This window comes from Sander lucioperca, chromosome 11 (genome assembly GCF_008315115.2).
Source record: "Sander lucioperca isolate FBNREF2018 chromosome 11, SLUC_FBN_1.2, whole genome shotgun sequence".
In the NCBI taxonomy this organism is placed as follows: Eukaryota; Metazoa; Chordata; class Actinopteri; order Perciformes; family Percidae; genus Sander; species Sander lucioperca.
The window spans coordinates 34,098,988-34,123,473 of record NC_050183.1 but is presented as its reverse complement, the minus strand read 5'-3'; the positions used below and the strand labels follow the sequence as shown (position 1 = coordinate 34,123,473).

At 40.8% G+C, this 24,486-nt stretch overlaps 1 protein-coding gene across 5 annotated transcripts in view; it reads right to left on the bottom strand.

The window, feature by feature from the left end:
- The window catches only part of evi5b (ecotropic viral integration site 5b), a 47,158-nt gene continuing 22,672 nt past the window's right edge, over positions 1 to 24,486 (bottom strand). For 3 of the 5 annotated variants that reach the window (XM_031318121.2, XM_031318124.2, XM_031318126.2), the window contains 17 exons: positions 15,905 to 16,129; positions 15,641 to 15,715; positions 15,386 to 15,511; positions 15,133 to 15,276; positions 14,459 to 14,548; positions 14,084 to 14,181; positions 13,132 to 13,192; positions 12,981 to 13,034; positions 11,890 to 11,922; positions 11,331 to 11,486; positions 10,473 to 10,604; positions 9,769 to 9,909; positions 9,477 to 9,635; positions 8,939 to 9,085; positions 8,352 to 8,447; positions 4,132 to 4,227; positions 2 to 843 (listed from right to left, as the gene is read on the bottom strand). In XM_031318121.2, coding sequence (XP_031173981.1) covers positions 568 to 843; positions 4,132 to 4,227; positions 8,352 to 8,447; positions 8,939 to 9,085; positions 9,477 to 9,635; positions 9,769 to 9,909; positions 10,473 to 10,604; positions 11,331 to 11,486; positions 11,890 to 11,922; positions 12,981 to 13,034; positions 13,132 to 13,192; positions 14,084 to 14,181; positions 14,459 to 14,548; positions 15,133 to 15,276; positions 15,386 to 15,511; positions 15,641 to 15,715; positions 15,905 to 16,129 — 2,109 coding nt within the window. In that variant the 3' untranslated portion in view covers positions 2 to 567. Of the gene's footprint in view, positions 844 to 3,031; positions 3,042 to 4,131; positions 4,228 to 8,351; positions 8,448 to 8,938; positions 9,086 to 9,476; positions 9,636 to 9,768; positions 9,910 to 10,472; positions 10,605 to 11,330; positions 11,487 to 11,889; positions 11,923 to 12,980; positions 13,035 to 13,131; positions 13,193 to 14,083; positions 14,182 to 14,458; positions 14,549 to 15,132; positions 15,277 to 15,385; positions 15,512 to 15,640; positions 15,716 to 15,904; positions 16,130 to 24,486 lie in introns of all 5 variants that reach the window. The other 2 variants (XM_031318125.2, XM_031318123.2) reach the window with 2 other exon arrangements.

The following is a 24,486-nucleotide window of genomic DNA, read 5'->3' as shown; positions in this document are numbered from 1 at the left end:
ATATATATACACACACACACACACACACACACACACACATACATACACACACACAGCACCTATACAATTCTGCCTCTGCATGATGGACACTTAGTAGTAACGGCATCAATACATTTTTGATGTTCATTTATAAAATACTTTAAAAATATAAAACCATTGGATGAAGTGTGTAATATAGCATAAAAGGTTTAATTGCACAGTCTCTTCTCTGTGTTGTACCAACAGGAGGTCAACCCCCTTCGCCCCCGCCCCATTGTGGCCCAGTAGACTTTGATACGCTCCACGTTTTTTTCATTCTCTGCTGAGGTCCACACTAATGGTCGACTTCTGTCAGTGGTGCTCAGACAGACGGTTGTTTGCTGTCCTCAGGAAGAAAACAAAAACTACAAAAGGGAGGTGAACAAAATAAACTAAATCCATAAGTGTGATATGAAATGATGATGAGTTTCCTTTCTGAAATTCAGAACTCCAAATCCAGACATCTACTCTGAAATGGCTGTTGGAAACACATCTCCTGTTCCTCAGTGAGTACTGACAGCCTCTGTCCCAACTTCCAGTGGGTGATAGTCACACGGTGGTGGACTTGTGGCTGGCGCTCTGAGGTACAGAGAGTCGCAGGGCCTCATCGTCCTCCTCCTCCTCACTGTCGGTGTCCCCGAGGTTGGGGCGCAGTCTGATACGGCCCCCGCTCCTCTGCTGGGTGTTGTGGAGGGTCGGGCCCTTGACCCCATCTTCATCTGAAGACTGGTAAGACCCATCATCCCCCACATAGTGACTGATCATGTGGATCCCATCAAAAGTGGACTGATTGGTCAAGCCCCTCTGTCCTTTTAAGCAGCAAATCTGTGAGAGTAAGCATAATGAGTATTAATAGCAACACAAAGGCTGTTTAACCCTGCATGCAAACATGAGCCACACATATACAGTAACTCTAACCCCCCAGCCCTGTATGTTCAATTCAACTAAATTGTATTTATAGTGTTAAATCACAACAGGAGTTATCTCAGGACACAAACAGATAGAGTAGGTCAGACCATACTCTATACTTTACAAAGACCCAACAATTTCCCCACGAGCAAGCATTTGGTGCGAAAGTGGCGAGGAAAAACTTCCTTTTTACAGGCAGAAACCTCGGCCAGACTTCTGAGGGAGAAAACAAATACTAACAAGTATGACATGTACAAACACAATATATTAAAAATATGAACACAATACGGTCAAATCTTTGGCAGACTGTGATATTCATAATTAACAGTATCACTTGCACATATGGAAGGTGATGTCTTTCACAAATCTAACATGCATGCAGCAATTCAACCAAAAAGGAACAATGAGACAATAAGATATGAGTTGTGTCCCACTTCCATACTACATTCCAATAGTATACACAAAGCACTGCATTCTGATTTACAGTATTTAGTACAAAATAAATCAATATCATTCACCATTCTGTACTAACAGGAAATTAACAAGAAGTACACCAAGAAATAGTTTAGCAAATATTCAGTACTTTATATTTTTAATAATTAGTTTCCCTTTTTTCAGCTTTGAGTACATCAGCCATTTCCTTTGTAAACTATAGGGTGGGACAATATTGTTCTTCAATTGCACAATGACTGCATACTGACATTTTTGGAGATCATTTTTCCAGTGTGAACGCACTCAAAACAACCTTAGAATCAGTATGTAGTATGGAATTGGGATAAAGTGATTGGATAATTGTTTCATGGTTTAGGGATAGCTCCATTTGGGAATGCGTGGGAGATAGTCCTGAATTTGTCCTACTGAAAACTTTAGAGAAGTAGCTGTTCTCTGCTGTTTACCAGAGGTGGATAGTAAACCCAACGTTTATATGCCAATCCAACCGGTTAGTCCTCATTCTGTAAGGGCCCTGACACACCACGAGGATGGTCGGCCGTCGGTCCAGGTTGTCTTAGTTTTTGCGGTGTGTCCCGCAACAAGTCAACCATTGTCAGCTTTTTTTCGGCTGACGAAACATGTCAGTGAGGAATCTCTCTCATTGGATGTTCAGCTAATGCGAATAAGTACACAAGAAGAAAAACGGAAGTGGGGAAAAGCAAACAAAGTTCGAATGTTCCTTCTAGGAGCGGGCTGCTCAGTCCCTCTGCTTCCCCACCGTAGGGAGACTTCTTTGCCTAAAGAACGGGCCCCATCATCCAGCGTCCGCTGTCATCCTGGCGAGGAGTGAGGCAATGGCTCTGCTGCTGCTAGCTGATTCGGGAAAACACTGTTTGTTGTAGCAATGGTTTGTACATCCGGTTTCCCTTTTAGACTAATGAATAGATTACCACCGCCTGCTGGCATGGATAGTTATTTCCTCTCACGCACGCGCAGAATGTACGTGCTAGTTGGCCGTCGACAGTAGTCTTTGCGGTGTGTTCAAGTGCAGCTTTTTGACCAAAAAGACGTGAGGCGACGCCACAGTCATCTTTTGTCGCCACTAGTTCTTTGCCGTCTGCCTAGTGTGTCAGCACATTTAGTCTTTTCTCTTTTGATGAGGCATTACATCTCACCTTTATGTGGCTTGTCCAAGAACGTTTTCAAGTGCATCATCTATTTTGCATCTTTCTGTTGCACTTACTGCCCTTTATAGCGGATTGGAAAAAACACACATTGCAACTACTTTTTAACTGCAGCTGTGGTGGGTGTTTTTTTTCCCTCCATCAGCTACAAGGGTAGCATTGTGACCATTCTGGCTGAACTCAAAAAACAAACCATACAAAGATGAGATTTACGCCGTTAGTGTTTTCTAACAGCATGTTTGAGTTTTACAAGTGAAAAGGATGAGGGCTAACTGGCTGGTTTGACCAATGTCCATCAGGTTGACTTCCCCACCTCCCATTTAGAGCAGTGCAGCATCAATTCTCTAAACGTTTCTATGGAAGCATCCAGGACCGCCACCCAAACTGTAAATTAAAAAGGACCCTAATGGGGATAGGGTGGGGGCTACAGTACATGATGGTCAGGTTTAAACCACTGGAGGTTACATGGCACATCTGTACCAACTCACCTGAGTCATCCTGCCATGCAGCAAACAGACATGTAGAAAGAGATGCAGTCAGAGGCCTGTTCAGAGCACAATACCAAAAATAACAAAAGCCCACATTTACCTGCACCTGTCTAAATGTGGCAGACTCCCTTCCTGTTGTTGCCATGCAAAAAGGAAATTGTGATCTAATCTGCCTGGCTGCAGTCACAATTTCCAGCAATATGATGCAGGTTTTAATTTAAATTATGAGGGAGGAGGGTGATAGGACTTGCGCCACTCTCTACTTTCAGGTTTGCTCACTGCAGACACTTGAGTTAGCGTGATTCATAGCAGGCCAGTCTTAACCCAAGATGACCACAAGGCAAAACCAAGTGAGAGGGGAAATGACTGACTGTACTGCCTTAATATAAACTGCAGTCAGAAGAAACGAATGCCACTCCAGTTTAACCAAACTTCACCAACTGTGTTGGTCCAGTTGTTTGTTCTTGCTTGTTTTGATTCAGTAACAGATGTCAAGATATGATATTCATCCTGTAAATAACTGATCTGCTGGAAGACAATGAAGTGAGGTTCTCAATCACTAAGTAGAAAATCATTCCGTGACAGCTTTTCAACACATGACATTGAACTTTCTTGCATAGTACATGCATCACAAACAATAACGACTAAACAAAGAATAAATGTGAATGTCTAAGGTATCAAGTTTACCGGGAGGTGCTTTCACTTCTCTGATGTCAGTTAAATTAATCACTAATCACATTTTTACTTGTTATTCATATCAAATCTTCAGTTGTAATTTCTAACTCTCTTAAAGCATATCTATATTGGTTCTACTCTGTGATCAGCTTGGTAAAACCCTCTTGTAGAAAAATCTGTAGGTTATATCTGTGAAGGTATCTGCAAGAAGTGTGCAATGCCAACTCTGCACAGGAAGTCTCTGGGTGTTGTTAACACTTCTTCTAATCTGTTAGCCTCAAAGAAAAATCATATTTGAGGGAATGTTGTGAAATCTTCTGAAACGCTAGATCAAAGAAATGGCAACTGCAAAATCTAAATCTCTACAAGGGAAAAAAAAGGTAGTGAGATTACTATGGACCTGATGCTAGTTTTACAAGTCTCACCTCATGTTTTAGCTCTGCTATCTGGTCTTTGAGGTCGCGGATGTACTGGCTCGAGTCTGTGTGGTTCAGTTGGCCTTGGACCTTTCCTTCTTCTTTCTGTTAATAGAAGAAGGTGAGAAACATTATAGCATCTGTAGAGCAAAGTGGTTCAACTTTGAACTAAATGATATACGCAGCATACATGTAAAAACACGTAAATACCCAGGGACTTAACTACTGTACAATCAGGACAAACACTGGCAGATACCAGAGCCCCCGCTACTAAAAAAGCAGCATCACAAAGTGCCAGATGTCAGGGGAAACACACCAGTGTCATTTGTGCTTGATTTCCTCCTGGGGCCCTAGGGATGAGGCTGGTTGTTAGCTTTAACAGTTAAACAGCCCATGTGATGTTTACCTCCCTCAGTGAAGACATCTGCAGGCATTGGAGACAAACACATACTCTATTTCAAACCTCAATCACACCCTTGAACCTGCCAGTTTTACCAGTGAAGGGTGCACAGAGGAGTTCAAACCACAGGCTGCAGCACAGGAACACTGAGACAAAAAGGGAAGATGTGTGAAGATAGCAGGGCTGGGATGTCGAGGTAGAGAGGTGAGACTGAGTCTTCTCTGGTTTGCCAACACCCCAAAATACAGATGGGGTTTTTGATTCCTGTGGTAAGATAGGGTTGAATACGGTGTGTCCCAGTTGGCTTTTTTTCCCCCCTCATAGCGTGTCTAAACAAGTAAGATTATTCCAAGAATGTATTGTTTTTGAGGTTTCTCCACTCTTTTAAAAAAAAAAAAAAAAAAAAAAAAGGCAGTTAATAAGACTTCCTCGTGTTCAGTTGTGTGAATCAACAGGTGTCAGGCTGTGGCCGGGGACGTCAAACGTCTCACAAAAAAATGTCTTCCCCACACTCCTGCACTCTTCAATCTGTTGAATTGAATTAGTTCTAACAGAAGGGTTATAGAAGGAAGGGGAAATGGGCATTCTCTGTGAAGTCAACTACGTATAATGACATGAATGAATGACAAAGGTATGGAAAGTTAAATTTGTTTACTGTACCAACAGTAGTAAACTGAGCAGCTACAATTCTGGAAAATCATCCTTTGATCATCAAAAACATCCATTACCATCACATCTTGAGCAAGTGAGCAAAATCATGCCTCATAAAAGGAATTCCCATGAAATGCATTAGCATATCATTTGACTGTGTTGTTTCAGTCAGCACATTCAGATTATTTTTTACATTGTTTGTGCATCTCTGTTGTGGCAACGACAATTAGCTTATTTTGAATCTGCAGAGACATCCGCGAAGGATGTGTGAAAGTTTACGATTAAAGTCATATTTTTTTACTATTGCACTACAACTATAATTTAACATTCAATGTATCAATTAGCTGCCTCTCAGTAAAAAAACAGGATATGATTGGTATAAAATTGCTCTTTTAAGCGACATTTTTTTAACTGTAGTACAGATGTGTTTCATTAGTTTGCTTTTTCATAGCATATTTAACATGTGAAATTAATGATAGGATACATTTTCCCCAATACTTGACAAACACAGAGTAAACTAGAGAATGTCCTTTATAACATTTAGTATAAATCTCTGAGCATGTCACAGAAACCTCAAAATAAACCATGCATGTCACCTTTGGTAGAGTCTCTGCTTCGAGATGAGAAGCCACTTCCTATGAGCCCAGAGATGGTGGAGCTGTGGCGTTTAACAGAGGCCATGACTGTGATAATGAAAGAGTCCTACACATAAACCTTTCTAGACATCTTAGTTTCAGTGACAATGTTTTCCATCATTACTCAGTGGATGTTATCATTAATTAATATCTCTTCATTAAATCTCTGCAAGTTTGTCTGTGTTGTTATTGAAGGACAATAAGGCACCATAATGTTCAAAGTGGTTGGCTCTTCATTTATATCTGCTCTTCTGTCTTCTACACTCAGTATTTTGACTCAGACAAAGCTAATCTGATCAGAGAGTGACTTCTCACATCATAAAGCAAGTTGCAAATTGTCACCACCAACATGTGTCACACCATCTCTGACGAGGAAGGCAAGAAACTGATTTCTTTTCTGTATGAGCTTTTTCTTGTAATTGAAGCAGTTTTTACCCACAACATATAAAACAAGTAACCAAACCACAGACCAAGAAGCCAACAGTGGCAGAGTGATTTCAACTCAGACAGAAGTTAGATTTTACACACTGCTCCTAACAGAACAACACATTTTCTAATTGATGATAATATTAAATGAAAATAGGGGAGTAAAGAACGTGTAATGCTTTGCGTTATTGAGAATTCAGATTCTACAAAGTATGAGGGCGGTAGTGGTACATTTTGGTGTTGCATGTTTTTGCTCTATCACTTAGTAACAAAACCTCAGACCACACTGTGTGATTGTGTGTGCATGTGAAGGGGATGAGAGGGAGTTTTTTTTTGTAGGTGTCACACTTATAAATAGTCTTAATGTTAGATCTAAAACACCTTAAACTCAGTAAATAAATGTACAAAGGAACTTTACAACGCCTACTCCCAAAGTCACAGCTGTATACTTTATACAATTACTTTATACTTATAAAACCCTACAATGTGGTTGTATGGTGATATACAGACATTTTAAGTGTTTATTGTAACTTTTCATAGGAAGACTTTTTTATAATTACTGCTGTGTTTTACTTTATCCATTCATTGTCTTCATACATCAGCCACAGGAGCAGTTATAGACACTTGTATCTTCTTACAAGTTATACACCATTTATTAAATGCTTATGTAATGCTATTACATGCTAAATAGGGGGACATAAAGTAAAGTGTTTCAACTGAGTCAATCAATGTAAGCAATAAATACTACGCACACTATATTTATCACTTTTAGCAATAATGTTATTAATACTATATCAGTGTGAAAGGGTTCCTAGTGCTGCTGCCAACTGAGAATCAACACACAGTTCTGCTTTTTGCAGCTTTTGGACACTTATTGTTTGGCTGATTTCCTACACATCTTCATGGCTTCACTGGTCAGCACACATGTAAGTGTACAACCAAAAAGGTGAAAAATAGAGGACAGCCAAAGTAAATAGGCTAATGGGGTAACCAAAACACACAATAACACTGCCTGTTAAATCTGCCTGTTGCTCCACAGCTTTACTCATATGAAAAGAGTATTGTTCCAAGTCCCACAAACAAGCCTCAAACTACTATTTTTTTTAGATTATTGTATTCATACAAGGAGTACGTTTACGTGTAAGTCTGCCAACTTCATTAAATATCATGGCAGTGTTGTGCCATTTTGTGCTTTAACCACAGTTGTAAAATAAGATGTAGTTACATCTTAAATTTGCACAAAAAGAAAATTGCGTTAACTAATTTCCAGCTCTGAAATGCACTGAACTGAAAAACAAAATCATAATAATATAACCTGACATCACATATTACATTGTTTGTCATCCAGATTTAAGGTTTGGATAATGTGTAAATTCTGATTTGAGGTGGATCTGTCCTTTTACTAAAGTTAAGATTTGTTTAAAAAAAAAAAAAAAAGACAATACAAATCTTTGCTGAACTCTATCTTACCATCTCCTCATTTGCTGTTCACGCTACATGTCTAATGCATAAAAACTTGTCATATTGATGACGAAATAAGTTAAAGTTGGAAAAAATATGAATATAACTCAGCTTATCTGCGTCATCAGGACTACGTGGGTGTGGTGGTTTGATCAGATTTAAGCAACACTGGTGTTTCCTTGGCAACATAAGCAAGCAACACATCAATTGCTATCAGATTAAGACTTCTTTATGTTTGGCTGATGGAAATTTGTCTTTTTTTCCCCATCAGAGCCCCGCCTATTTTAAACCAGTGAGAAGAGCACATAATAAAGCAGAAACACAGAAATATGTCATGTGAAACAACCACTGTAGGTTTAACTTAGATAATGATATGTAGGGAATCCATCATATGACTGCGATAACTGAGAAACATCCTGACTTACCAAATCGTCTTCCTTGCATCAATGAAATTAAGAATATAACTCAGCTTTGTCTCTACACACATTCCTGGATGGGACATTTCTCTCTATGTCTGAGGGAAGTTTAAATATGTTGAATGTGGTTCGCAAAGGAGTTGAGGAAATCCAAAGCTTGATGCAGAGACAGGACTTTGATACAGAGACAGGACCGTGATGTTACAGAAAAACACTGCAAGTAGTGTGTTGGGATTTTACCTGAATCTCAAGCTCTGAGATCTGTTGCTGTAGTTCAGCCATAGCAGCTATGTTGTCAGCTTCCCGCAGCCTCACTGCCATCACCTCTTCCTTGCTCTGCAGAAAAACAAAAGCAGCAAAAGAAGCTAAATACTTTTTTTAACAACAGCTCTACCTAGGCGTGATGCAGAAAGGCCAGTATAAAAACATTTATTGTACATTTGAGTATCTTCTATTCCTTTTTGAGAGATGTTGCTGCGCTATAAAAAATAAAAAAAAACAGTTAACAGACATCTAGCAGCATCTGCAGACCCATCAGAATGAAATACTATTACTGACAACAGAACAAGTTGCTTCCTCCTTCTGGATCTGGATACTGACCCCATCAGGAAGCAACAGAGCAGATGAAACTGAGTAGATAACAAGACATCTCAAAGCCAAGCACAACTTTCTTCCTAATCAGTAAAAAAATATATAATATTGTCCAATTGTACATGTTAACACAATCTTTGAATGTTAAGTGATTTATATTATGTCACAACAGAGCTATAGTGGCTTCCCCCCATGCACAGAGTGCTAAGTGTTGCAGAACAGAAGCAGAGTCGTACCTTGCACTCAATCTCAGCTTGTCTCCGCTTGATCTCTTGCAGTTGCACATTCAGATCTTTATTTTGCACCGTCAGTGTTTGCACACACTCCTGGAGACAGCGACTCTCCTGCTCTGCCCGTCGCAGCTGGTTACTGTGAATCTGATTCTGTGTGAGCACATAAAAAAACAATAATATTTTTACTTTGTTAAAAAAAATCAATTCAATCCAAAAAGAACTGAGTTACAAAATTGGATAATGAGAACTGCCAGCACACTTATGTTTCTGAATTGTTTGGAACAGAGGAGTGCTGCCCTCTGAAGGATGCTGTGTGACCATACAAAGATAATTCATTTTTTGCAGCTCATTCACTGTTAATTAGACAAATTCTAGATCCACCTCACTTTTTAAAGTGTCCATACCACGGTATACTTGTAATTGTCTATGACAAATGACATCAAAAGGACAGAAAAGCTAAGAATCTGAAAATGCAGGATAAAATGGTTATTAAAAGAAGAAATCAGCTTCACCAGGTTAATGTGGTTTGGACGCATCTGACCTGTGTTTCCAGCTCCAGCATCCTCTGCCGTGTCTCCCGAAGCTCTGCCTGGGCCTCGGCCTCACGTAGCCTCACACTCATCAGCTCGTCCTGCAGCTCACTCAGGGTATTCTTCCTAGGGCTGTCCTTCCAGCGACCAGCGGTGCGTGCCAAGTGACGCTGAGGAGAGGTCCATCACATTTCACAAAATTAAAACTTCCCTTTTCCATTTCACAGACGTGGGCATTCAGCTCTTCGAAAAAAGGTCTGAGATAATGTACGTATTGACATGCATTGACCTGTTGGTGCTCACCTGCCAGTGCTCTTCCAGGTCTCTGACTTGCTGTCGCAGCTCTTTCAGGCCGGTCAGAGCCTCTGCCTCTCTCAGCTTTACCCCTATCAGCTCCTCTTGAAGACGTGCCACATTGGTGTCATCTGGTAGCGATGTGTTCCTCTAGGTGTGTAAAAATTACATGTTTTAAAACTTTAGCAATACACTCACCGGCCACTTCATTACAGGTACACCTGTACAATGTGATGCAATCCTATACGACAGCTCTGCCATGAATTGTACTTTTACGAAGCTTATCATTTTTCAGTTTTTGTTGATACTGTCAGATAGAATATTCTACTTTATGTTTATTACTGAGTTAGTGGGTGGTGGTGTTGTACTGGAGTGCATTATATTTAAAAGGTGTTTCTAATATTCTGCCCCTCATGTATGTAAATGGGGTGGCCAAAACGCCTCTCAATAGCATGCAGTACAGTTCAACACCATTGCAAACTACAACCTCAATAATAAACATGTAGATTAATACCTCTCTGACAGTGTCAATCAAAACTGAACATAATCATCTTTGTAAAGGCAGAGCTGTTGTAATGGATCACAATAGATTGTACAAGTGTATCTAATGATGTGGCCAGTCAGTGTAGTTGTACAGTGATATAGCCTGGTCATATAATATTATTGTATGTTGGCTTAGATTTAGGCAGAACATCATGTCTGAGGCAACACACCTTTTCCATATCCAGGATCTTGTCTTGCATCTCCTTGAGAGCGCACTGAGACTCTGCCTCCTTCAGCCGGGCCTGCACAAGCTCTCTCTCCAGCTGCAGCACGGACTCCTCGGAGTACCGAGGAGCTCTCTTCTACAACAAGACATGTGCGTGAGCACAGATAGCACAGCAGAGCTACAAATGTTGATGCTTGTGTGACCTCAATGTTGGCACTTAATGAAGAACAAAATATTCAACATCCAGTAATATAAAACAAAAATAATTCCAGCCCATCAAATATGCTCAGATATTATTATATATATATTCTTCTTGATGAAAATCATAGGCTGAAGAAAATACACACCAGTGCCTCTTTACTCCCCAGTACCACTACAAAGAATTCAACCTTAATTGCAGCTGACAACCATTTTGCCTTTCACATTAATAATTCATGACTGCTCATTGAGAAGCAAGATAGCAAATTATGTAAAACCTTGTAATGCTTGCACATTATCATCTGGAATCCAACCATCAATAATTAAGAATGTTAGGTCAATAGATATGCAACGAGAGGATTCTGTGTACAGGGTGCCATGTGTGAAATCTACCGGCCTGTGAGACAACTGCTTACAAATTCATGAATGCATTTCTGAGAATGCAGAAGACTGTAAATGGTGGCTGAACTGTGTAGTACTCCGTGTCTCAATTTGAATTCATGCATGCCAAAACAGATCATTACCCAAACCTGATGTGCATAGTAAGAACAATCCTGATCTCTGGGGGGGGGGGGGGGGTCTCAACGCCACAGTTTCTGTCACAGACTGTGCAGGATCTGAGCCAGTGCAACCTGCCAGCTGGGGACTCTGTGGCCCTCCTTACCGCTTGCGGCTGCTGCTGCTGCTGCTGGAGCTGCCTGATGGTTGTCTTGGCCTGCTCTAGCTGAGCACTGGCCTCTTCACCTTGCTGTTTGACTGTGGCCAGCTCCCGCTTGACCAGGTAGTTCTCCTCTGCCTCCTGAGCTCGAGTCACTTGTCCCTTGGGACATAACCAACCGAGGAGGGGTGGCGTGAGCACGACAAGAAGTAAAACGAGAATGGGTGGAATGGGTGGGCAAATCAGAGCAGAAGATGAGGGATTGGGTTTTCTAAGGACATGCTTAACTCTAACATGTGATTTATATTCTAACTGTTTAGCTTTATTCAGCGTGATTTGTGATTCTCTCACTTTATCTGACATGCCACAATGTGGTATTTCATGCACTTCAGTTATCATAATCTGGTTTAGTTCTTAATTCAGAGAATCATTAATGTTAATTAGATTCTGTATTATTACTGTGTCCTTCATTCTGCTAGTCATAAGCATGCAATGCTAAGGAGAGAGAAGGAAGAAGGAAGGTGCAACATGAGTAATTCAGGTAAAGAGAAAATGAGGAATATACCTGGATCAATCTATCTGCCAAGGAAGCACTTTCCTACAAAACAGAAATATCAACAAGGGACAGCAGAGAGAGACAATCCAGAGGACAGTTTAAAGCACACAAATAGAACAATTGATTGTTGTAGAGAAGAAATGCAATGTTCATTTCCCAACCAGAAATGTTTGTTTACAGACTGTAGAATCATGTTTACATTCAGGAGTAGAAAAGGAACATTGCATGCAGGTGTGGTTGAAAAGGTGCAAATAAGCTGGTGACAAAAAAAATATATATTAAAAAAAAATAATTAGGCAGTGCTGATAACAGTGACAGGTTTTAGACAGGAAGAAGCACAGGACAGCTCTAGTAATAGCAGAGTGAAGTATGGTAGAACAGCACAATAACAGTGTAAAGGAGTGTAGGTGTTGTTAAACTGTGCAGAAGCTCTGGGCTTTGGTGTGGTTAATCTAAGCATTGAACAGTTTCAGTAAGTGAAGAGTTAAAAAGGTCCTGGGAGTTATGTGACAGACACGTCAGAGAGCAGCAGCCTTGAGCTGGTTGTGCATAACGGACTTATTTAGACCACATTGTTCCTCCCTGCAGGCAAACGCAGCGTAGCCCTTGCTATCCATGGCAGACCTCATGCATGGTGCCTTCACCTGACAGAGGTAGCGCTCATTTATAGAGATACAAAAAGTTGCAGAATGATACAAACAGTGCAACTTGGCATGCAGTGCTTTGTATCGACTTGAACAGCATCAAGCAGCTACTTTCACATTCCAAACTTGGCTTGTTACAGTCTCTGCTTCAGTTAGTGTCTGTTATTCGAGCCACACAGACAGTCACCATAATGACACCAAGACAAGTTCAAGTCCAAATCTGCCTTTTGATTATCTGCAATCAGAAAATGTACCATACTGTACCAGTCAACCAGTGATGGTTTATCATGACAGGACTTTCAACTAACAGAGCCCAGTTAGACTCCTTCATTAAGAGATGCATGATGCATGAGCAGACACAACTGGATGGGTTAATGTAATGCTGATAAGCAGGGAGCGTTGTCTGACTGTTTACTCTGTTTATGGAGGACCTGTGACAGACACTGCTGCACTCACTTTCTCTAGTGTGTCTATCCTCTGCTTCAGGAGCCTGTTCTCTGTCCGCAACCTCTGCAAAAAAAGAAATTGACACAAATTGACATGAAACAAAATACGCATATTGGGGCCTTTAAAACATTTCTTTCAACACTCAACAATCTCCACGCACCTTTATTTCCACCTGCTCCTCCATCTCTTTAGTTTTTATTGTAGTGTAGTCTTTCTCTAACCTGAAAACATGTCACAGACATTCAGTAAAGACAAGAATATTAAATGAAGACATAATAAAATCTGTCTAACGTGGGCTGGGGTACTTAGTCTCGCTTTGCCGGACCTTCCTCCACAACGTGGAGGAGGGTCTGGCTAGTCCACACAGCATTCCGGGATGGGAGAAAAACGTTCTCTGGTTCATTAGCATTTCTTTAAACCAATCAAAATCGTCATGGGCGGCGCTAAGCGCTGCATGGAGCCCCGGTGCCGCTGGAAAATAGCCTCGGGAAGGAACTTGTTTTGGTGTAACGTGTACGCTCAAAAGTTGTTTTGGTCGTGCAACAGAAAACTCAAGATTTGACAGATAGTCTAGCTAGCTGTCTGGATCTACCCTGCAGAGATCTGAGGAGCAGTTAACCATAGTCCTCATAAATCCACCCAAGTTTAAAATTCCAACACAAAGGAAGCGAAATATCAAAATAATTCTGCAAGAAAAAGATACGAGATCTGCACATTTGTTTTCCACACCATAATAACAACAACAAGATAACTAATACAATGTTCATACGTTTTGTAGCCTGAATTTAGTGTTTGAAAAATACAACAAAGCCAAGTAGGCTAAAATGTTATGAGTCTCAAACACAAATGTTCATCACAAAATCAGGAGAGGCTGCTGAATAATGTATTGAAGTCATGGCTGAAAATGTAATGTAAAGTTGTTATGAAATAGTTACAGAAAACTTTGGGAGTTTAATTAGAAACTGAACGAGGGAACCCAGAACAATAAAGATCAATGAGTTGCAGTCAATGATCTCACTGACTGCAACTCATTGACCAGGATGGGATTTTTTTAAAATGCTTAAGCAAAAGGAGAGGTTGGTAGATGTTGATGAATTGAGAGTTGTGCTTACTTTTTCATCTTCTTGGCATTGTATTTAACTTGATAAGCAGCCTGGATGACCTTATCTGGCCCACTGTCAAGCTGGTGTGGGATGACTCTCTGAAAATGCTGGAGCAGAGTAAGGAAACAGAGGTAGGATAAATGCCACACAGCCAGTAAACCTGCTACTTTCAAACAACTATGCACCCTGATGCCTTAGTTAGGTGTTTATCTGAGCTCAAAACACTACATCAAACATCAGCATGTACACAGGTATGGGTTGGGATTACAAATGTATCAATTATCTGGGTGTGGTGGAGGTTCCTCCCTTGAGGGTGCTGCACATTTTAGACCAGACATCTGAGCTGCTTGAATGACGAGTTATGTGGATGTCATGGTGATATACCTGTAACATTCCCTCCATGTCAAGCTGGATGAGTTCAGTTTGGTTCATCTGAAGGATGGCCAGTCCCACACGGAAAACTACCTCCAGACCCTGAAGAAAGAGATCACCAGTAATCACTGAGGAGTCATTTTTTGAAAAAAAAAAAACAACCAAAAAAAACCAGCAATGTTCAGTGTGCTGTGAAATCTTATTTAAAGTGGATTCAAGAATTTAAATTTAAATTAAACAACAGGTCTCAAGGGCGTGAAGAAGCAACTCACAGTTACTATTAAATGTGGGCTGTAGTGTTTCGGTTTTCTCCAACAGGTGGTGCTAATGGATAACCTTTCGGAGACAGTTAACTTCTTGTAATCTACAAATGTATTCATTCTCAAAGCAGTAGAATAAATGTTAACCTTACATCTTTTCTAAGTGGAAACACTTGCACACACTGCATTTTTAACATTTTGTCTGAGGCTAGTAGCCACAGTGACAGACAGTAAGTGCAACAGCAGGATAATGTTCAAACGTTAGAAGACAAACATTAGAGACAAGCAACAGTGAAAAGTGCAAAATAAAGTGCTAAATAAACAGAATGACAAACATGCAGATTCAAATTATTTACAAACTGATACGAACTATCATTCGAAGCAGGTTACAGCTCATGAGAACAGCCGCAGTTCTTTTTAACTGACCTCACACATGAAGATGTCAAACATCCTTGTGGCGACGGGCAGAGGGAAGGAGGTGAGGAAGATGGTGAGGAACCAGGAGGAGGCATACATGGAAGTGTGAAAGCTTTGAGCCTGGAAATGCAAATGCAGCTCGGGGAGTTGCTCCTGCATGGCAGAAACACGGATTCACACCATTACCAATGTACATGACTACATTTTGACAAACTGTCATCACCCCTCGAGACAGTTTAACAACCAAGTATGAGGTGTCTACCTGGATCATACTCTCAAACTGATACATGCAGAGTCCCAGCTCAGCCATACTGGGTTTGAAGAGCTCTCGTAATCTGTAGTCCTGCATCAACTTCACAAACACACAGAAAGCCTCCTCTTCTGGCATCTAGAAAAATAACACGATAAAAGCAAACCTCAAATCTGTCTGTTATTCACTAAAACATGTCAAACTATTTGTGGGAAACTGCTGAATCAGTGTGTTTGTGTGCATGTGTGGTTAAGATTGGATTATTACCTGCATGAGTAGCAGTCCTACAATGAATGCACTCCCTTGACAATAGCCAACTTCACGGTCAACCAGAGAATATGCCTGAAGTAACAGATTAGCTTTGGATGAGTCTCAGTGATGGTTGTACACAATGCATTATGGATTTACTCTACTCACAGTTTTTACCCTGAAACTACTGTTAAAGCCAAATACCTCTTTTTGTTATCTGTACACATGATTATCAGTTTATCGGCGTACAATCATGTTCCTCAAACACAAACAGAGACGTACCTTCATAACATTGAAGAGCACTTCCTGGCCCAAGCTGTCTTTTTCTTTAAAGAATTCATGTTCAGGATATGTGCGGGCGATGTCTCTGCGAATCAGCTTCTCACAGGGTGATGTCATCTTTAGGAGTTCTGAGTATTGATCCTTGATGGGCATATTCTGGGCGTTGCACAACAACTGCCACACTATCGCCCGGAAGTGGTGAGGAATCCCTTTTCTGACAAGATCCTGTGGAAAAAATTTAAATTAAAAGATACTTTGTGAAACTGATATTATTGTGCATTTTAAAGGCATTATTGAGGTACTTAAAAGGGCAATTGTGTAGTGTCTTTGTTTATTTTTTTTATGTGGACACTAGTGTAAGAGAGTAAGGAAATGGCTTCCTGTGAGACACTTGCATTTCTTACAACAGGATACAGCCATGGGCATGATTTGTTCTCTAGTATGTATTTCCCATTTCAGCACAGTGTGCATCTTATAATACGTTTTCCACTGACAAATATGTTGTCAGTGAGGCACTTTGTAGTGTGATTTGTTTCCATATATTACTGCTGACACAATTTGATTAAGTAATTTCCTGTGCTGACAGGGAACACTGGTCTTTCATGCTGTGATGGGATCGTGTGATGGGATCGTGTGTGTGTGTGTGTGTGTGTGTGTGTGTGTGTGTGTGTGTGTGTGTGTGTGTGTGTGTGTGTGTGTGTGTGTGTGTGTGTGCGTGCGTGCGTGCGTGCATCTGGTAAGTCCAGGGTGCATCTGGAACATAGGTCATCCCACACAGGCTTTTAGCAGGGGATCTCTCTCCTTTCTCAGAGGTCAGACGACAAAGCAATCTTTGTACTAGTACAATACACTGTCTCATATCTTGACCGTGTCTAAACGAAAGCTGCTTTCTGAGGCACACTACTAGGGGTGGTACGGTTCACAAAATCCACGGTTCGGTTCGTATCACGGTTTTAGGGTCACGGTTTTCAGTTCTGTACAGTTCTTGTTATTTTTTCTTTTAATCTTTAACACTCCAGAAATATACTTCAGCATATGATATATAGCTAAAATTAGCATATTGAATGCATGTTGCACAATACATGCACACAGTGGCAGTTATATCTATTGTTTTATTTCCGCTGTCATCATAGGTAACATGAAATCCAAAATGTTCCCACACACACCAGACTGTATACGATGCTAGCACATCCTCCAACTCCGGGCAGCCTTCCTTATCTCTCCCACTTACCATTTCTGTATGTGACGTGACCTGCAGCACTCCACACTCCACCTGAGGAGCGGTCGGCTCGGTGCCTCTCAAAATCTGACGAAAATCTTTTAAACTGACCTTTGTCGATCAAAAAAACAGATTCAGCAACTGTATGGCCTATTTCTCGCTTAAAATGTTTTCAGAAACACTTTTCGGTGAACTATTTTCGTAAAATACGAACGAACGAGACGGCATTAGAGTCGGTTTTGAAATTCGGGAGCAGCAAGAACCACGTGACGCGATCGTCCAATCAGCTGCCATGTGTTGCGTTCGTCACGCTCATCCCCCTAGTCGTTTATATACTGTCTACGGTTGTTTCCAGTAAGTGTTTTAACATAGGTGTCGAAAGTGGGCACTACGGCAGTAAGTGGTTAGTGCACATTAACAGTGTACTGACGAACCGTGCGACGCACACACGCTCCGAACCGAGCGGTTCGGATGTTTTTTCATGAACCGTACCACCCCTACACACTACTATGTATTGCTATTAATGCTAGATATTATGAAAAGCATCAATGATTTCAATGTTTCATGCTTTTCAGAACTTATTAGGTATAGATGTGCAGGAGATATTTTGAACATCACATTTACACTGAACCAGATTTCCACCAAACTAAATATATTTTGCTTCAGCAGTAGTGGGTCTCGATGAAATATAAAGTATTGAAAATATGAACACATCAGGGGTTTTGCTGACAAGGACAGAAAAGGTTCCTTCCTTTGTGCAACAGAAACTGGGTTTCTTTGTGGGCCAATGGGAAGAAAACACATTTTGATGATTAACAGCCTAGTCTATTTGCCACCAACCAGTCATTACTACTTCTGTTAAATTACACCCATCGATGTTCACAGGTCCTTCGCAGCACTTCCCCATTTACACCAACAGTGACAAGAAAAACAGAAACCCTGCCCATGCAGAAGATGTTCCATTACGTTTGCATATGTGTGGCTTCATCAACAGGTTAATGCAACTCCATGTCTACACTTGGATTTGCATGTGAACGGATTACAGACTTTAAGTGTGACGCCTATCAGAAAGGCATTACGATGAGTGATGAGTGGGAATGTTAACAATTTACAGTTTAACCATTAAAAGGGCGCTATGCAGTTTTGGCCATTTCTTCTGTTTTCTCGCTTTTTGCTCGCAGGTTTCTCTATAGAACTCCCCCTACAGCTTCAGAATAGATATTTGGCAGCTCTTATGTTTACTTGTGTCCGACTCCTCGCTCGGTCAGTCTGCCGTTTCCTCTTTCTCTGTTCCTCCAACAATGCTTTCCTAGCTTTCTACTTCTTTTTTGCCAGCTCAGCCATGACGATAGTGTGAAAAACTCCATTGCTACCTTGTTAGCCGGTTCCTGAATGGGCGTATGTGTGCAGTGCCGTGAAGCAATTCATTGCATCGCGAGACCGGATATCACGCGATACTTCCTGGGGACTCGCCGGCCCAAAGTTGCAAGGGTGGTTTTTCAGCTCACAGGCGCTAGGGGGGAGCGAGATGACCACCATTCAACCCAAAAAAAGTCATATAACCATTCCAATGACTCCGAAGCTGTTCAGTTAAGGTAAATTAAGCTAAAGAACTGCATAGTTCCCCTTTAACCGACAATGAGAATTTTTACCAATTAATACCATCAGTTATATTTAGAAACGGTTTTAAAAGTAATTAAAAACTGTTTTAAAGTAATTAAAAACTGGTTTATTTTTAATTGTTGCATGGTAAAAAAAAAAAAAAAGAAATAGGCTATACCAGGGGTGGCCAACCAGTTAGGTATAAAGAGCCACAAATACGCACCATAGCAAAAAGCCACACAACACATGCACGTCCACACTACAACAGCAACAGTGTCTTCCAGATCTAATGACAGTCATAATACATAGCAGTTTTCATAGTTTTTTTTCTCACTTAGATTGACTCAGTGGGAAACCTGACAGTCTTTGTTATCCACAGTCCTTTTCAGGTCTTGCTTAAACTCGGTTGTGGCCACTCGAAGCAACTCTCTCACTCATTTGTCACTAAAGGGGCTTTCAAACCATCGGATTCAGCAGTGAAAGGGTTAACAGGGAAGGTGATCTGTGGCCGCTGTTTTTCCTCAGGTTGCAGAATCTGTCCTCGGTCGCAGTCCTCTGCTGCATTATTTTCCATTTTAAAATAATTGGCAAATGTATTGGCAGATGCATTCAAATGTGTTTTTTTTTTTACTTATCTGAAATACTGTATGTTTCAGAAAAGTTAAAAACAATGAACCAATGACACAGCCCCCAGCCACACAGTAAGAGCCTCACAGGAGCAGGCAAAGAGCCACATACGGCTCAAGAGCCACAGGTTCGCCACCCCTGGGCTATACAATCTCTTTCTGAACTGCTAGTTAACTTGCTAGTGCCAACACAGAGTATGCCAGGCAGATTCACAGCTACCTTGGAGTTTGATGCGGTACAGACAGGTTTGGACATACGCTTCACGGACAGCTGCAGACTTGTGTCGGTCGGAAGTGGTTCCAGGAAAGTGGATGCATGTGTCCACGTCAATTCACATAACATTATGGCTGCGCGACCGGTACTAGTCTGCAGCTTTCCATGGAATGTACGTAAGGGCCTCCGGACGGGTGAACTGGGAGTTGCCTGCTTGTATGTTATCGGTTAATGCTCTGTTAACGAAGGTCAATTATCGGTCAGAAATAAAAATCTAAATTAACATCCCCAGTGATGATCACACAGTTTAGGGTTACATAAATATGCTTCGCGTCATGCACATGCATGGGAATGGCCCGCAAGTTTCTATTTGTGGCGACTTTGTATGTAATCACGCCGCACAATTCCAGCGAAATGTGGGCGGTGTGAACACAGCACTAGTGTAACAATCACCCAGGAATTACCTAATTACCTGGTCACCATGATCAATCCCACCTTCAAACTTTTGCAGTTGCACATATGGAAACTACAGGCTCCTTGATGTGTCACTACCATGACTTCTGCCCATTATCAAAAAAAAGTACTTACCAGGGTTTTCTATTTTTTCACTTTTAATGTGGGAATAGGGTTATCACAAGACCTTATAGAGTAATCATAGAAACAAGCAACCTAAAAGTAGCTTTGCATGTCAAGAACTAAAACAACAAGTTCAAGGACAACACTACAGTGTCAACTAAACCAAAGATAGCCATAGAAATTATTTTAGGACCAAGTACACATTCAAACAGATATGGTCATTGTAGCATTCAGGCCAGAGCTTGCATGTGAAACTATGTATCACAAGAGTGACCTTGTAGCCTAGATTTTTACTTTCTTATAAAGTTTAAAGCTAGCACCCAAAACCGTATCATTGAAGCTCCTTTGGGACAAGCTCTATGGTTGCCCGTAACCCTCTGGGGTATAAACAATTTTTCCCAATCTTTGGATGGCCTGGTTTCCTTGTATAATAATGCTTGCGTAACTTCAACCCTGTAATGCACAATTAAGTTATAGGCATCGATTTTTCAGGTAAACCTGGGCTATCAGGATACTGTATGTATGCTTCAGGGATGTCACATGAATGTATAAATTGTTACGAATATAAAGACAAAAGAAGTAAAAATGAAATGGAAATTGAAACTCTCAGAAATGTTTTAAAATCACACATAGAACAATAATGAACAAGTAGAGAAAAGGACTGGAGTGCTCAGAAGTTCAAACATAATGAAGGTGCTCTTCGGAAGGGAACACAAAAGTTTAAAAAAGAAGAAAGGTGCAAGGCACTCTTCTGGCAAAAAGTTAAAAAGCTTCATTTAGATGGCTATTTCATGTTGAAATTGATAGTACATGTGAAAATAATGCTGAGTTACAACCCACGCGTAGCTGCACAAACAGCATTCTTCAGGCTCACAGTATACAGTTACCCCTTTTGTAGATTCAAGATGATTGCAAACATCTGATAATTGCAAACACCTGAGCAAAAAGCCAGTAAACTCACAGGTAACAAATGCTAAGTATTACCACTAGATGGCTCTCCAAAATATATAGAAGAAAGAAAATAATATAATAAAAAACAAGATAAGAAAAAACATGGCTGTGCAAATCAAACAAATATACAATATTATATAACCATTTTTCAGTATTTTTGGCAAAAGTACCAGACCACATACTTCAGAACAACTACAAAGAGGATTGTAATATTTCTTTTAGGACTGTCAAACGATACATTTTTTTTTTAATAGCGATTAATCGCTGAATTTCTATAGTTAATCGCGATTAATCACGTTTTATCACATGATTAAAATTCTATTATTTTGCATTTCAGAACTGTTTTTAAGTACATATTAACAATGGAAAGCAATTCTTACCAATGTATCTTGATTGGGAATCAAATTAATGCAAAGAAAGTGACTTCATGAACTTGATTTTAAGATTTGTATTTGTTTATTATTTAATTATTTACTGTAAACAAAAGAAAAATATGTGAATCTAGTCACACATTTGAATCTAGAGTCAATATAGTGTGCAGTAACTCCTAAATAATTTTGATTACTCACTGACGTCCAGTGATCACCTTGCATCACTTTGCAGCAGTTCCAGTGTGGCTGCTTTCTCCGTGTCGTACAGGCTGTGTATGCGTGCGTGAAACTACTGTCCCCCTCGACAGCAATGTATAAGACGGGTCAGAACATGCCAACCGTAGTCTTTAAGACCCGAGTCTTCTACGATGCTGACAGGTCTGCAGTTAGTTGCCACCCATTTTGCAAGAGTGGTAGTAATTTTTTTGGATTTGGTTTCATCCGCAGGTCGGCAAGTAGCACTCTCCAAAATAGTGCTTTGCCTGAGCCTGCTAGCATCAACCTGAGTCATGTTAATTGTACTACTATGCTAAGCTCGTAGGTGGTAGCTCAAGCTTGACGTGCTTCGGTGATATTTTAATTCGGCTCTACACAATGTGCATATGGCTTTTGACCTGTCCGGGAGTTTTGGAAAATAAAAAGCCCCATTCAGAATTCCGTTGCTGCTGTCTTTTTCCATCATGCCTGCAGCTTGCAGCAGAAGGATGTGTTACAAGGAAGTATGGCAAAGTACGGCAAAGGGTCAAAATAGTAGCCTGTTAGGCACGACGCAAAGCCGAGTGAAGTGAAAATAAATTAATAAATGGCGGCATGCCATTAAAAAAAATTAACACATTATGCTCGGCCCTTAATCGCATCGCGATTAACGTGTTAATGCTGAAAGCCCTAATTCTTTTTTCATTTAGTCTTGGGTAAACTGTGGCCTGCATTTGGTAAATATAACAAGTTTCTCTTTAATAACTTGAATAACCAGTCGATCACCATTCAGAATGTTCGTTTTGATGGTTTGTAGGCCTTCAACCATGAGGCTGTCTGGATTACTATTATGTAGGGGTGACCCTGAATAGTCGAATATTCGATGCTTCGATTGAAGGAGCCTGACTCGACAGTCAATCTCACAGTCGAATCTTCGCAGAAACACTGTAACTAACACAAATTAAAAAAAAAAATTGATTTTTTTCCCCAGAAAAGTCCATATGCTTTTATCTAAAAAGTTAGTTGGGCCATCTCCAATGCATTTCCTGTCTGCTATGAGAGAGCCACATCCAAAAGTCATTTACACTTCCAGGGCAATGCTACAATGCTATCTTCCTGCAGAGACTACATACTGTACAAGGCCCTCCTGCTTGAATCAGTTAGGGTTATTTACTGGCTCAAAGTTCCACAGCCCTGCTGTGCAAACAGCGTAGCTTTGCTACCGCCGGTTCTTCCATACTCGGACTCGGCCTAAAAATCATGAATAAAATGGATAATAAAAAAAAAGCTCAATGCTCAATGCACCCTGGGCGCACACGCCTTACAGTACTATCCAAATGCATTAATAAAAATCTACACATTTATTATTTATTTTTTACATTTATGCTATAGGTTTTCATTATTTGGGGTTGTTCGTTCCACTTTTAGTATATGTCTTAGAGAACGAACACATTTCGGGTGCTACTGTATAAGTATTGTATAGATCTGACAGGATATAAATCAGCAATGTCGCTCGGTTAGATCCACATAGACCAGGGGTGGCCAACCAGTTAGGTATAAAGAGCCACAAATACGCACCATAGCAAAAAGACACACAACACATGCACGTCCACACTACAACAGCAACAGTGTCTTCCAGATCTAATGACAGTCATAATACATAGCAGTTTTCATAGTTTTTTTTCTCACTTAGATTGACTCAGTGGGAAACCTGACAGTCTTTGTTATCCACAGTCCTTTTCAGGTCTTGCTTAAACTCGGTTGTGGCCACTCGAAGCAACTCTCTCACTCATTTGTCACTAAAGGGGCTTTCAAACCATCGGATTCAGCAGTGAAAGGGTTAACAGGGAAGGTGATCTGTGGCCGCTGTTTTTCCTCAGGTTGCAGAATCTGTCCTCGGTCGCAGTCCTCTGCTGCATTATTTTCCATTTTAAAATAATTGGCAAATGTATTGGCAGATGCATTCAAATGTGTTTTTTTTTACTTATCTGAAATACTGTATGTTTCAGAAAAGTTAAAAACAATGAACCAATGACACAGCCCCCAGCCACACAGTAAGAGCCTCACAGGAGCAGGCAAAGAGCCACATACGGCTCAAGAGCCACAGGTTCGCCACCCCTGACATAGACTATCACTGTGCAGTGCATTTGGGGATTGATCTCTGACATAGTCACACTCACCCCACTGCATTCCGGGAGTCTAAATTGCTGGGCAAACAGCAAACAATCGCTTTTCAATACAGAAAAATAGAATAATAGCTGCTAATATGAAGCACTATTATAGAAGATTTGATTGTACAAATTCTCTGAAAAGACACGGCAGTTCCCGGCTAGATTACAAAGCTTCTGGAAGGAATACGATTGCACGGACCTCGTTGAAACACCGCAGCTCTTAGGGCCTCTGAATAAAAAGAGTAAGTCTACGGTAACGGTACGTGTATTCGTACTGGACCGTTTCGGTACAGGGCTTTCGGTACGGTGCGCATGTGCACCGAATGCAATCTTTTGTGTGCGGAACATTTCATCAATTTTCGTGTTTCCACACGGACATATTAAGTGGCGGCAGTCTCTGCGTTCAGCGCAAATCCCGCCCTGCAGCTGATTCTAAAGTTTTCATTGGTCATGTCAATATGTCAATCACTGTACAGACACCAAACACTGATCTCTAAACCTACCTGCCGTCACTGTAACCTAAACCAATGAAATCAGGTATGCAGGGCGGGATTTCCGCTGAAGTGGTTTGGGGGAAAAAAATTAAAATCACACACCGCACGCTGTACAACAACATACACGGCACGCTTTAGCCCAGCCTCTCGCTAGCTAGCGTCA